Here is a 13450-nt window from a genome sequence, read left to right as displayed (position 1 = left end):
TGTGAGACCCACCCAGAAATACATATTATTAAAAAGTGGATCGATATCTCTGAAAGGCTCGTTTGTCACTTCGATAGTCTTGTAAATGTCATGTAAGTATTCTACAAATACTTACCAAAAACAGGAATTTCTGATGAAATAATATTGTTTAATATTGGTTTGCTGTTTGTGAACTAGACAGGTAATTGACAATCTCACTTTTTTTTTTTCTAAAGCAATGAATTTGGCCCATAATTTAAATACTGGTGGGATGCCATTTTCAAAGAGCTTTAAGAGAGAATTAAATATTCCGTTAAATTCATTAAACTTATGCTTTTGGTATAAAAATAATGACTTATGTTGGTTCTTTTGGTTTTATTAAGTTTGCTGTATCTTTTTTTTAAAAAATATATTTTATTGATTTTTTACAGAGAGGAAGGGAGAGGGAGAGAGAGTTAGAAACATAGATCAGCTGCCTCCTGCACACCTCCCACTGGGGATGTGCCCGCAACTCAGCCACATGCCCCTGACCAGAATCGAACCCGGGACCCTTCAGTCCGCAGGCCAATGCTCTATCCACTGAGCCAAACCGGTCAGGCTTTTTTTTTTTTTTTTTTAATAAGTAAATGGTATATTTGGGATCTGAAACAGTATATCTGAAGATAAATAATGTCATTTCACAGACAATTTGAATGTAATAACTACCCTTTTTTTAAAAAAAGTAATATATTTTGTTTCGCTTAAAAGTGACAGTTGTAAGACTAAGAAATATGCATTTAAAAAATAAATACTAAAAGTATTATTCCCCTTTGTAAAAGGGGTTAGGAACAAAAAGATATCGGACTTTCAAAAACAACTTATTGTTACCTGTAGGGATTTAAATCTGGGGTTCCTTATTTGAACTACAGAGCATAGAGAATTATTTGAGTGACTGTTTTCTCAGTTCTCCCCAAGATGTCCCCTTACTAGTACTCTTCTGGATACATAAGGAGAAGTTAATTGCCTACATTGGGTGCCTAGGGCATTAGGGCTTAATTCTTTTGAGGCCCATTTGAAAAGGGCTGCCATAAACTTTAATATAGCTATAAATTCACACACCAAAAATACCCAGTATATCCTGCTTTCCTTAAGAATATTGGCTTTTTCTTTCATATATCATCACTAGAATTTCAGTAGTGTCTTAAATGATCACACATATTAACCTTAACCATTATTATACAGAAAAATAGTAGATCATAATGTTTAAGTGTACAGATTCTGAAGCCAGCCTGCTGGGGTTTGAATCTACTCTCTATTACTACTATCTGATTTCGTATCTCTCTGCATTGGGGACAATTATCAGAGGAGATAATGCTCCCAAACTTTTTTTTTTTTTTTTAAATAAGCAAGCAACCAAATAAGTTTACTTTTCCCATGCCTCTGGGAAACTTGGGAAGCATCAGTGTTCCCCTTCTGGTTTAACCAAAGTAATGTACAAATATTTATACCTTTGAGAAAAGAGACATTTAATATTACTTGGCTACAAATCCACTATTGGTTGTTTTCAATTTTCTCCCATGATAAGAAAAAACTGCATCTCTATGTACTTGCTCTTTTATTTCTGTAGGTTAAATTTTGGGGGATTTCTGGCCAATTTATAAACATATCTTAAATTTTGATTACTGTTGCTAAACTACCTTCCAGAAAGATAATACAAAAGGTTCAGTTGGCAAGAGCACCCTTTTTCCCTATTTAATTTGTTGACAGTTTTTAGAGGGTTTTGGATATTAATGAAGTTCTTTTTTTTTTTTAAATATATTTTATTGATTTTTTACAGAGAGGAAGAGAGAGGGATAGAGAGTTAGAAACATCGATGAGAGAGAAACATCGATCAGCTGCCTCTTGCACACCCCCTACTGGGGATGTGCCCGCAACCAAGGTACATGCCCTTGACCGGAATCGAACCTGGGACCCTTGAGTCCGCAGGCGGACGCTCTATCCACTGAGCCAAACCGGTTTCGGCATATTAATGAAGTTCTTAATGTCATTGTTGCCAGGTCCATCAATCTTTCTTTTTTTGGGGGTGGGGAGGGGTGTTGTACTTTGCTGGTGCTTCATCCAGTTTTCTTGCAAGACCTGAGTATGTATAAAACCTTAGCAGGTTAATCAATTAACTAGCAGCTCTGAGTACTCAGATTATAGGCTTAAAGGTAAACTTCAGAGACATAAAAGAGCTTTAAAACTTTTACCTAGAATGCCTGAAGTTTTCTCTCAATGTTCTTTACATTCTGGTGTCTATGTTACTTGATTACACACGTGCAGTATCTAATGACAGTGTTGGTAATATAGAGGTGAGATAGAGTAAATCCCTTTTAATAAAATAATCTTCTAACCCTGAAATTCTTTCTAATCATAGCTATGTCGTGCGTTCAGGTAAAACTTGAGAACAAAACAAATGATAATCAGAATTTTGTATAATTAGTCTTTTTTTGCTATTGCTGTTGCAGCTTTGTCTTATTAATTATGCTATACTTTAAAACATTTTGAAGTTCAGTCTTTGGTGCATTTGGTTCTGTGTTTATGAAGAAAGAGTCCTTAAGTGAGTAAGATTTAGAATCACTGCTAGATTGAGAAAGCTTTGTTGTCTCTCAAAACAAAATGATCAGTAATCATTCTTTAGTAGAAGTAATAAATTGCTTTTTATTAAAACATACCTGTTTGCATGTCAGATAATTGAGAAACTGATTCTCAGACACCCTAGTTTTAATCTAGAATCTTAAACTTTAAAGTTGACAGTTTCTTAGTGAGTAAATGTACATGTATGCTTAGTTTCTAAAGTTTTACTAAGATATTCTCATGTGTTTAAGGCTTACTATCTCTATGTTGTTCACTATCTTATACTGTAGCCATAAATCCTAAGCAGTTGAGTATTTATAGGTAGTGGTTCAATGGACATTTGTTAAATCAATTGAATTTGAATGGTTACATTTTATAAATGTGCTATTTAGTAAAATGAAAAACTTGCACTTTATTTTTTTAATTTCTTTATTGATTAAGGTATTACATATGTGTCCTTAATCCCCCATTCCCCCTTCACCTCCCATTCATGCCCTCACCCCCCTGTTGTCTGTGTCCATTGGTTAGGCTTATATGCATGCATACAAGCCCTTTGGTTGATCTCTCCCCCTTTCCCCACCCTCCCCTACCTTCCCTCTGAGGTTTGATGGTCTGATCGATGCTTCTCTGTCTCTGGATCTGTTTTTGTTCATAAAACTTGCACTTTAGATCAAACAAATGTAAATAGTTATTAGAAAATATTTTATTTTCTCATTAAATTATCTGATCTATTTAATATTCAAGTTCAATAGCATAATTAATTTTGAATATGTTCTCACAGACTTATATGTAAAAGTCAACAAATAGATCCTTGCCACTTGTGTAAAGTAGCTATTTAACCATGAAGTAAACTATTTTTATTGCCACTGCCCTGTGGATATGTTCTCTCTGGCAGTGCTGTCCATATTTGGTGGCCCTGCATGGAGAGCCAGGTGGTGCTGAAAAGCATCACACAGTGAAGCGTGGATATATCTAGGTTCGACATTTGTCATCCCTTACTGCTGAAGGGAAGGGTAAAATCTGTTTTTCCATATGTTTATGCTTTTTTTTTGCCTGCAGTTTTGTCCAGATGGTCTTATGAACATTGTTTACTTTAGGATGTTATCCCAGATGTTTTGAAATCTAATGGGTAAATGTAGTACACAGATACATAAGTAATTTGCATGTTATGGTTTAAAAATGCAGTATGTTTTTATAAGATTAAAATATAGTTTCTGCAAGTATTTTCCCAAGTGAATAAGAAATGTGTGTTAAATATGTAATCTATTTATATATAGTTAATATAATCTATATAGTTTAGTTCCCCTAATCACTCTGTTTTTATGTTAATAAGCTAAAAAAAATGGCAACATTTATTAAGAATGTTAACTAAAGGAAATACTTTTGAAGAGCCATATTTGTTCAGGATTGCATATACCCAAATTTGTAAGAATGTTGCCCTACTATATTTTATAATTCTTCTCATTGTACATAAATCACTAAAGAGAAATTAGGTGGTAAATGATAATGAATTTATAATGAAAAGGGTACTTTATGATTGTGGACAAATCACTTAACCTGTTGGAGACTGAGTTTTGTAAATGTAAAATCAGAGAACAGCCTCATGCCAAAAAAGAATGGAGTAATGCTTGGATTTAATTACTCTTTCATCTTAAATCTCTTACATATCACTATGAAACCATTTAGTGGCAGTAGCTCTAGTGAGAGCCTGAAACCTGCCGATTTCAGCCTCCAGTTGGAATCTCAGATACAATAATGAAGAGGTGGGCTGCTCTTGTTTACCAACCCAGCCAGCTTCTTGTTTGTGTAATGCTTCCTAAGCACTGACTGGCATTTTTCACTTGCAAGTTTGAATACTGTCTGGCTTTCTCTTGCTTCCTCTTTCCTCCATGCCTGGCCTCCGCATTTCAGTGACCTCCACTAATTGTACCAGCCCTTGCAGCTAAGCTCTGTGTTCTTAACACAGTGAAGAACAAGAAAAATCTCTCCTCCTGTCCTCCAGATACTACAATAAGTAATAAGAATTAAATTGAAAGAAAAATCTTTTCCATGCAATCAATTTGCTTAATGATAGAAACATCTTAGAAGCCACCAATACATTTTTTCTCAATGAGATATTTTCACATGTTCAAAAGAAAAACCAAGAAATTATGAAAACTGGGGGAGATAAGAGATCAACCGAAGGACTTGTATGCAAGTATAAGCATAACCAATGAACACAAAACTCTGGGGGGTGAGGGCATGTATGGTAGTGGGGTTCGAGTGGGGGGGGGCAATGGTAAGATATGTACACATATAATACCTTAATAAAAAAAAAGTAACCAAGTTAAAAAAAAATTAATGAAAACCACAAAGTCAATATAAAAGGCAAAACTTGTATTAGCAATTCAGAAAATCCAGTTAGAAATAAGAGATAAACTTGAGGGGGAAAAACCAGAAAGTACAGGGAATGATTAAAGAGAAGAAAAAAAGTGAAAGCAGACAAGCAGTAGACATGAAGAATAGCTCATGATAAGATACGAATTCTGTCACAAATAATTTTTCTTGGGCGTTCTGGACTGTTTTTCACACACACAGTGCTTACCATGCCAACTACTTTGCAAATAGCAGTTCATTTAATCCTTATGACAAGTCCATGAGAAAATGTGTTAAAAACCTCACTTGATTGATACTGGAGCCCCGTCTATTGAGGCCTTATTTTTTGGGGGGTGGGGGCCAAAAGTCAAAGGTGCCAAGTCAAGCTTTGATTGAACCAATAGCATGTGCGTGACATCAGTCTGCCAGCATCCAAGACTAAAGTTTCTCTTTATGGTGGTTTCTTGCTCCTGTCCTGAGAACAGGGCCACCTCCACCTCTGTTCATCTCCCGTAATGCTTCTGTACAGAGGGCAGGATGGGGAGCTCATCAGACACATGGAAGGCTACAAGTCTACTCTATTTGCTGTGTAATCTTGTAGGTTTTCATTTATATTGACTTTTTTATATTTTTATTGATTTTAGAGAGGGATAGAGATAGAAACATCAATGATGAGAGAGAGTCATTGATCAGCTGCCTCCTGCACGCCCCCTATTGGGGATTGAGCCTGCAACCCAGGCATATGCCCTTGGTCAGAATCGAACCTGGGACCCTTCAGTCCGCAGGCCGACGCTCTATCCACTAAGCCAAACCGGCTAGGGCAACTTTTTATTATGTACGTTCTCCCCAACATCATACCTCTGTGGAAGAAGGAGCATTCATCTGATTATAGGGTCAAACAGCCAAGCATTTAGCAGTTAATTGGCAATGCAAGGCAGCATGTCAGTATTAGATGAGTAAAGTACTGTATATAATTGTAAAGAACTACACAATCTGAGGACTGAAAGGGATTTAAAAGAACATTCAGTTGAAATCAAAAGATTTGAGAACTTGGGACTTTCCTGTCAAACTTCAAATAATGATTCAGAAAATTAATCAAAAATTATTCTGCTGTTAAATAGGTATAATTGTGTTAGTTCATGAGTGTTAGGAATTGTTCTTCATTTTCATATTGTTATTAAACATTACACTATAATTTTCAAATTTGCATTAATTATACAAGTTAGTAAACCCAAAACATGGACTTAATGTACTATACACTTAGGTATTTTAGCTTTTATATTATAATTATGTTAATTTTTAACTTTTTATTTGACATTTTCAAATATAGAAAAGTTGCAAGAATACCAAAAAAATTGCCATTGTATAGTGACTTTCTAATTTCATAATTTCTTTTGTTTATTAGTTGGCATTCTCTTGTAAGGAAATTTTCTCCCTTTCATTCCCACTTTAAAATTTATTATCAATTCAGAATCACTTTCATTTTATCCAGTGAATAATAATCTGCTAGTGCCCTTTTTTAGTTTTATATTCAAACTGTCCCACATTGGACCCGTGGGAACCTATTAGAAATGGCACCTGTGTATTTTGACATATTTATCACTTTTTTGGGAGTACTTCCTTATTTTTTGGCACAATAATGTGGTAGGCTCATTTGGTCTCTTTGCTACCCCAGGTTAAGAATCAGCCTTTTCTTCAAGGAGTCTACATTTTTTTAGTAAGGGATGGTATTTAGAAACCAAGATCTGGATCTTTTGTACTCATGTTTTAACTTTACTCTTTTATATTTAATTTTTCAATTAATCTGGAGCTTACTCTGCAATGTGGTGTGAGGTACAGATGTGTAAATTAACATGAATTAAAATGAAGTGCGTTAGTAGTAAGATACAAAACTCAAGACAGTTATTTGTTTGTGTTCCTGTCCTTCAGGAGTACTGATTCAGGGGAAACAGCTTATTTAATGTCAAATAATGTATTTAAATGATGTCAAATGATATATACTTAATTTTACATTTCATGTCAGTTATGTTTTCTCTAACTTAGATGCATTTTCTAGAATTATAAAACTTTGTGAAGAAAAACATGAAACAGATGAAAAAAAGAAGGGAAAAAAAGGCAACAGTGTAACATCTGTTAAAGGAATTACGAATTTAGGAAATACTTGCTTTTTTAATGCGGTTATGCAGGTAAGAGGCATCCGAAAGCTTTGTAAAATGTCAAAGATCATTTTAATTAATTTATATTTGTTTGCACACCTGTAACCTGTCAAATGACTACTAAATATTCATCTAGAAATTTGTTTTCTTTTTGTTTGTTTTAGGCTATCTTTAGCCATCGTCATACACATACATAAACCTTCCATTTCCATCGTGCTTCTAAATGTCTTCTCTGTATTTTACCATGGCTCTATCAGTAACCATGACATTTATTAAATGTAAACTGTACTCAGTAAATTTTTTTAAGTTAAAAGTGTTTTCTATGCAAGATGAAATTTGAAACTTAGAAAGAGTAATTTATTCCATAAAATCAGAGGCATAGTATACCTGAATCAGAAGACTTTACTTTTGTTTTCTTTTAGAACTTGGCACAGTCTTACATTCTAATTGAACTGATGAATGAGATCAAAGAAAATGGTACAATACTCAAGATTTTCCCTTCGTCAGACTCTCAGATGGTAAGAAATGTAACTATCTGGATAAGAGCTCTTGTGAGATGAACCAGCGTCCTTTCGGAGTGACCCTCAACCAACTGAGCCACACCAGCCCGGGCAGGGAGTTTGACTTTTGTTGAGTAAAATGTCTAGGGCTCCTGATTTGTAGTTACTGGTGCCATTTGCTTAACTATAGCATTTTTGTTCTTTAAAGATAGATTACTTTTAATAGTGAACATCTAAAGGTTTTTTTGAAGCCTAATCTGATCATAGGTTTTTAAGCTAATGAGGAGGGAAAAAAGCAACCTCTGACATTCAGAAGCTGGCCTGGCACCCACAGGTAGGCCACATTATTCAAACAATTTCACAGAATACCAGCCCCAGGCTAGGCTACTTTCAATCCAATAAATGAGGCAAAGCAAGGTCACTTCATGATTTCAAATAACCAGGTTGCTCTATCACTTAGAAAATTATAAACAACCTGTCTGTTGGCCAAAATGAGTGCTCTTTCTTTTCCTTTTTAAATTTATCTTTATTGCTAAAAGTATTACAGATGTCCCCTTTGTTTTTTTCCCCATTGACCCCCTCCACCCTGCATCCCCCAGGCCTTCTGAGTGCTATTTCTTTGTTGGTTATAGCTTTATCTTCATTCTCATCTCCCTCCGACACACCCACATATAAGATTTATTGAGATACTTAATCATAGAATTACCCCCACTTTCTGACATTATCCAATCAAGAGCAGACCTCTGCTTGCTTAGCGTCCCTGCTGAATTACCCAACTAGAGCCCCAATCCTATATTGGTTCTTTCAAATACGCTCTTATTAAGACACCCCATGGTTCCCCATGGTTCGTGTTCTCCCTCAGTGCATCAAGTAGTAAACCCACTTTGTTCAACTGCACGTGTGTTCCTGGTGGTCTTTGGCTGGAGGGCATTAACATTAGTAGTAATGATTAGAAATTGATGTGTGTGTGTGTGGGGGGGGGTGTGTGTTTTAGAAGAAGAAAGAGTGTATGAATAGCTCATGATATGGTTTTCAAAAATACTTAAGAGTTCTTCTAAAATTTCTTAGCCCATTGTAGTAATCTTAGATTTTTTTCTTCCAAGGAGACAGTTTTGAAAGACAATATTATTGAAAAATCAGACTATAAATTCATTGCCAGTTCAGCTCCTTAATATTTTTATGGTAGATCCCAATGCCCTCTTCTAAAGTGAGGTGAGCCCTGGCCAGTATGGCTCAGTTGGTTGGAGTGTCATCCCTTTCCCCATGCACCAAAAGGGGGTGGGTTCAATTCCAGGTCAGGGCACATACCCAGGTTGCAGTTATCCTAGAAGATAACATACTATAATGTTCGAGGATTATATTTGGGATCTGCTTTTTTACTCATTATGCATAAGGAGAGGGGTGTTACTGGGGAAAAAAACATTTTAGAAAACAAAACGTGATGGGATAGAAATTCTAGAATAAAGTGCATTGATCCTTCACCAATTTAAGCTACTTTTGCCCAGCTTTTTGTCTCTCTCCTTTATTTATTTTTTATTTTTAAAAATATATATATTTTGCCGAAACCGGTTTGGCTCAGTGGATAGAGCGTCGGCCTGCGGACTCAAGGGTCCCAGGTTCGATTCCAGGCAAGGGCATGTACCTTGGTTGCGGGCACATCCTCAGTAGGGGGTGTGCAGGAGGCAGCTGATCGATGTTTCTCTCTCATCAATGTTTCTAACTCTCTATCCCTCTCTCTTCCTCTCTGTAAAAAACCAATAAAATATATTAAAGAAGAGAGAAACATCAATCAGCTGACTCCTGCACACCTTCTACTGGGGATGTGCCCGCAACCAAGGTACATGCCCTTGACCGGAATCGAACCTGGGACCCTTGAGTCCGCAGGCCGACGCTCTATCCACTGAGCCAAACGGGTTAGGGCTGTCTCTCTCCTTTAAAAGAGAGGGAGATGGTATACCAATTTCCCCCCATTCCTTATTTAACAGTAAAATATTTGGGGGAAAGAAGGGTGTGGAGTTTTGCTAATATAAATATAATTTATGATTATTTGTGAAAATGTACAAATATCAAGTAGATGAAGAATTTTACTTTTAGAAGAGCACATTAAGGGACAGTTATAAGCAACTAAAAATTGGTGATGTCATTCTTAAGCTAATAGTTTTATTAAGTACTAGTAAAGGGCAGATGATATGAGAATACCTGTGTTTTTCAACCACTGAAAATACCTGTGTTTTTCAAGAATACCTGTGTTTTTCAAGATAACTGCCCTCCCCTTAATTTTCATTTTTATATTTTTATATATGAGGGACTAAAGTTTTTTAATTGAGTTGAGGGAATTTAGTTGTCATCACTGAAACAAAATAGAACTGTTTGATTTAAAATAATATATATTTCTGACATAGAGTTGATCATGTTTTTAAAGGATCCATTAATGGTGGAACTTTCAAGCCCTGGACCACTGACCTCAGCCTTGGTCCTGTTTCTTCACAGCATGAAGGAAACTGACAAAGGATCGCTGTCTCCTAAAGCTCTCTTCAATCAGCTTTGTCAGAAGTGGGTGCACCTACATTGTTAATATAAGTAATCATGAGTTACAAAATGCTATTGTGTTTATACTTAATATGAGTACTTTCAGTCTTACTGTAACACTAGAGGCCCAGTGCATGAAATTTGTGCACTGGGGTGGGGGTGTCCCTCAGCCCAGACTGCACCCTCTCTAATCTGGGACCCCTCGGGGGATGTCCGACTACTGGTTTAGGCCCGATCCCTAAACCAGCAGTCAGACATCCCTCTCACAATCCGGGACTGCTGGCTCCCAACTGCTTGCCTGCCTGCCTGCCTGATTGCCCCTAACCGATTCTGCCTGCCAGCCTGATCCACACCCTAACCACTCCTCTGCCAGCCTGATCAATGCCTAACTGCTCCCCTACTGGCCTGATTGCCCCCAACTGCCCTCCCCTGCCAGCCCAATCGCCCCCAACTGCCCTCCCCTGCCAGCCCAATCGCCCCCAACTGCCCTCCCCTGCCATCCCGGTCACCCCTAACTGCCCTCCCCTGCCAACCTGGTCATCCCCAACTGCCCTCCCCTGCTGGCCTGGTCGTCCCTAACTGCCCTCCCCTGCTGGCCTGGTCATCCCTAACTGCCCTCCCCTGCTGGCCTGGTCGCTCCTAACTGCCCTCCCCTGCCAGTCTGGTCACCCCTAACTGCCCTCCCCTGCTGACCTGGTCACCCCCAACTGCCCTCCCCTGCTGGCCTGGTCACCCCTAACTGCCCTCCCCTGCCGGCCATCTTGTGGCGACCATCTTATGACCACATGGGGGTGGCCATTTTGTGACCACATGGGGGCGGCCATCTTGTGCAAGGGTATGGCGGTCAATTTGCATATTATCTCTTTATTATATAGGATTGCTATTATTGCCTAGATACCAAGAGGAAGAATTAACATTGTTTAGTTGCAGCTCTGTGGTCTATGAAAATTATATCGTTTTTAAAATATATATTTTTAAATTGATTTCAGAGAGGAAGGGAGAAGGAGAGTGAAATAGAAATAATTGATGGACCGCCTTCTGCACACCCCACACTGGGGATTGAGCCTGCAACCTGGGCATGTGCCCTGACCCAGAATCGAACCATGACCTCCTGGTTCATAGGTTGATGCTCAACCACTAAGCCAGCCAGCGGGGCTGGGAAATTATATCTTATAAAACTCTGAAGAAGCGATTATTTATCCCCATTTTATATATAAGGAAACTGAGACTCATAGCAGTTGAGTACTTTACCCCATTTCATAGTGACAAAGCCAGGATTCACATAGACATCTGTTCTAACTCAGAAGCCCATGATTATGCATTACCTATGGACACAGACAATAGGATGGTGAAGGCCTTGAACAGGGTGGGAATCAGGTAGAAGGGCAATGGAGGGGAAAAAGGGGACATCTGTAATACTCGCAACAATAAAGATTTTTTTTTAAAATAAAAAGAAGCCCATCATGTAACACAATAAAATATGAAAATTATAGAATTGTAAGATCTTAAAAGGTGCTATAATAGATCATCTATCCTAGTTTCTTTATTTTAAAAGATGAGCTTTGAGGCAAATAGAGTTTAAGTGAATTTCTCAAGATGTTACAAATTGTTTGAAAACAAAATGTTTGCCTGGCTGGTGTGGCTCTGTGGCTGAGCCTCAATCTATGAACTAGAAGGTCATGGCTCGATTCCCCATCAGGGCACATGCCCGGGTTGGGGGCTCGATCCTGCAGGAGGCAGCTGATCAATGATTCTCTCTCATCCTTGATGTTTCTCATTCTCCCTTCCTCTCTGAAATCAATTAAAATATATTTAGGCCCTAGCTGGTTTGGCTCAGTGGGTAGAGTGTCGGTCTGTGGACTGAAGGGCACATGCCAGGGTTGCTAGCTTGATCCCCAGTAGGGAGCATGTAGGAGACAGCCGATCAATGATTCTCTCTCATTATTGATGTTTCTATCTTTCTCTCCCTCTCACACCCTCTCTGAAACAATAAAATATATATATATATATATATATATATGTATGTATATATATATATATATATATATATAATATAAAAGCCTAAGCGACTGAACCACTATTTGACCATTCGACCAGTAGCTATGAAGCTATGATGCACACTGACCACCAGGGGGCAGACGCTCAATGCACAGGCATGGAAACATGGAACAGACTGATGAATCTCAGAGGGAAGGGGGAAAGGGGGAGGGCGGGAAGAGATTAACCAAAGATCTTGTATGCATAGTAGAGGCCCAGTGCCCGGATTCGTGCACCTGTGGGGTCCCTCGGCCTGGCCTGTGGGGATCCGGCTGAAACCAGCAGTCCAACATTCCCCGAGGGTTCCTGGATTGCGAGAGAGCACAGGCCAGGCCAAGGGACCCCACCATTGCATGAATTTGTGCACCGGGCCTGTAATATATATATATATATAAAAAAACAAAATATTTGAGTGCGTGGAAATAAACACATACCATAAACGTCGTGACTTAACTTTAATGTATGTACTTATTCCTACATCTAAAAAATTGAGAACTTACTCTGTTGTCAGAATCCAGGTACACAACATGTCATATGTTTAAAAAGGGCCTTGTCATGGAGCTCATAAACTAGTTTAGTCCACAATGAACTAAAATATGTAGAAACAAAATTCTTTAAACATGAACTTGCTTTTTTTTTTTTTTTTTAATATCTACACTCTTTAAAGTTTCATTTTAATTTAAGCTCATTATTTGTGTCATGTTATTTTTTTTTTTCAGGGTTGTTTTTTTTTTAATTGTTTAAAGTATTACAAGTAGTAGTACATATGTCTCCTTTTTTTCCCCAATTGACCTTCCCCCAGCCTCCTCTAACCCCTGGCATATGCCCTCACCCCCCTCCCAGTGTCTTGCATCCATTGGTTATGCTTATATGCATGCATACAAGTCCTTTGGTTGATCTCTTACCTACCCCACCCTAACCCTCCCCAGCCTTCCTGCTGTAGTTTGACAATCTGTTTGATGCTTCTCTGCCTCTGTATCTATTTTTGTTCATCAGTTTATAATGTTTTTTATTATCCATAAATGAGTGAGATCATGTGGTATTTTTCTTTCACTGACTGGCTTATTTCACTTAGCATAATGCTCTCCAGTTCCATCCATGCTGTTGCAAATGGTAAGAATTCCTTCTTTTTTATAGCAGCGTAGTATTCCATTGTGTAGATGTACCACAGTTTTCTAATCCACTCATCTTTATATTTTGTCTCATAGTAGTGTACCAATGTTAATTTGTTTCTAAAAAATGTATTGTGTAAAGAACACAACACAAACTCTGCCCTGTTAAAATTTTTTTGTGTATAAT

General features: G+C 37.8%; 1 protein-coding gene across 1 annotated transcript in view; it reads left to right on the top strand.

Moving 5' to 3' along the window:
- Nucleotides 1-13450, top strand: part of USP45 (ubiquitin specific peptidase 45) — a 59218-nt gene that overhangs the window by 19754 nt on the left and 26014 nt on the right. The window contains exons 6-8 of the mRNA XM_008152604.3: nt 6973-7115; nt 7508-7603; nt 10008-10138. Of these exons, the coding sequence (XP_008150826.2) occupies nt 6973-7115; nt 7508-7603; nt 10008-10138 (370 nt within the window). The remainder of the gene's footprint in view (nt 1-6972; nt 7116-7507; nt 7604-10007; nt 10139-13450) is intronic.

This window comes from Eptesicus fuscus, chromosome 10 (genome assembly GCF_027574615.1).
Source record: "Eptesicus fuscus isolate TK198812 chromosome 10, DD_ASM_mEF_20220401, whole genome shotgun sequence".
Classification (NCBI taxonomy): Eukaryota; Metazoa; Chordata; class Mammalia; order Chiroptera; family Vespertilionidae; genus Eptesicus; species Eptesicus fuscus.
The sequence above is the reverse complement of the archived record's forward strand: the minus strand, read 5'-3'. Positions and strand labels throughout refer to the sequence as shown.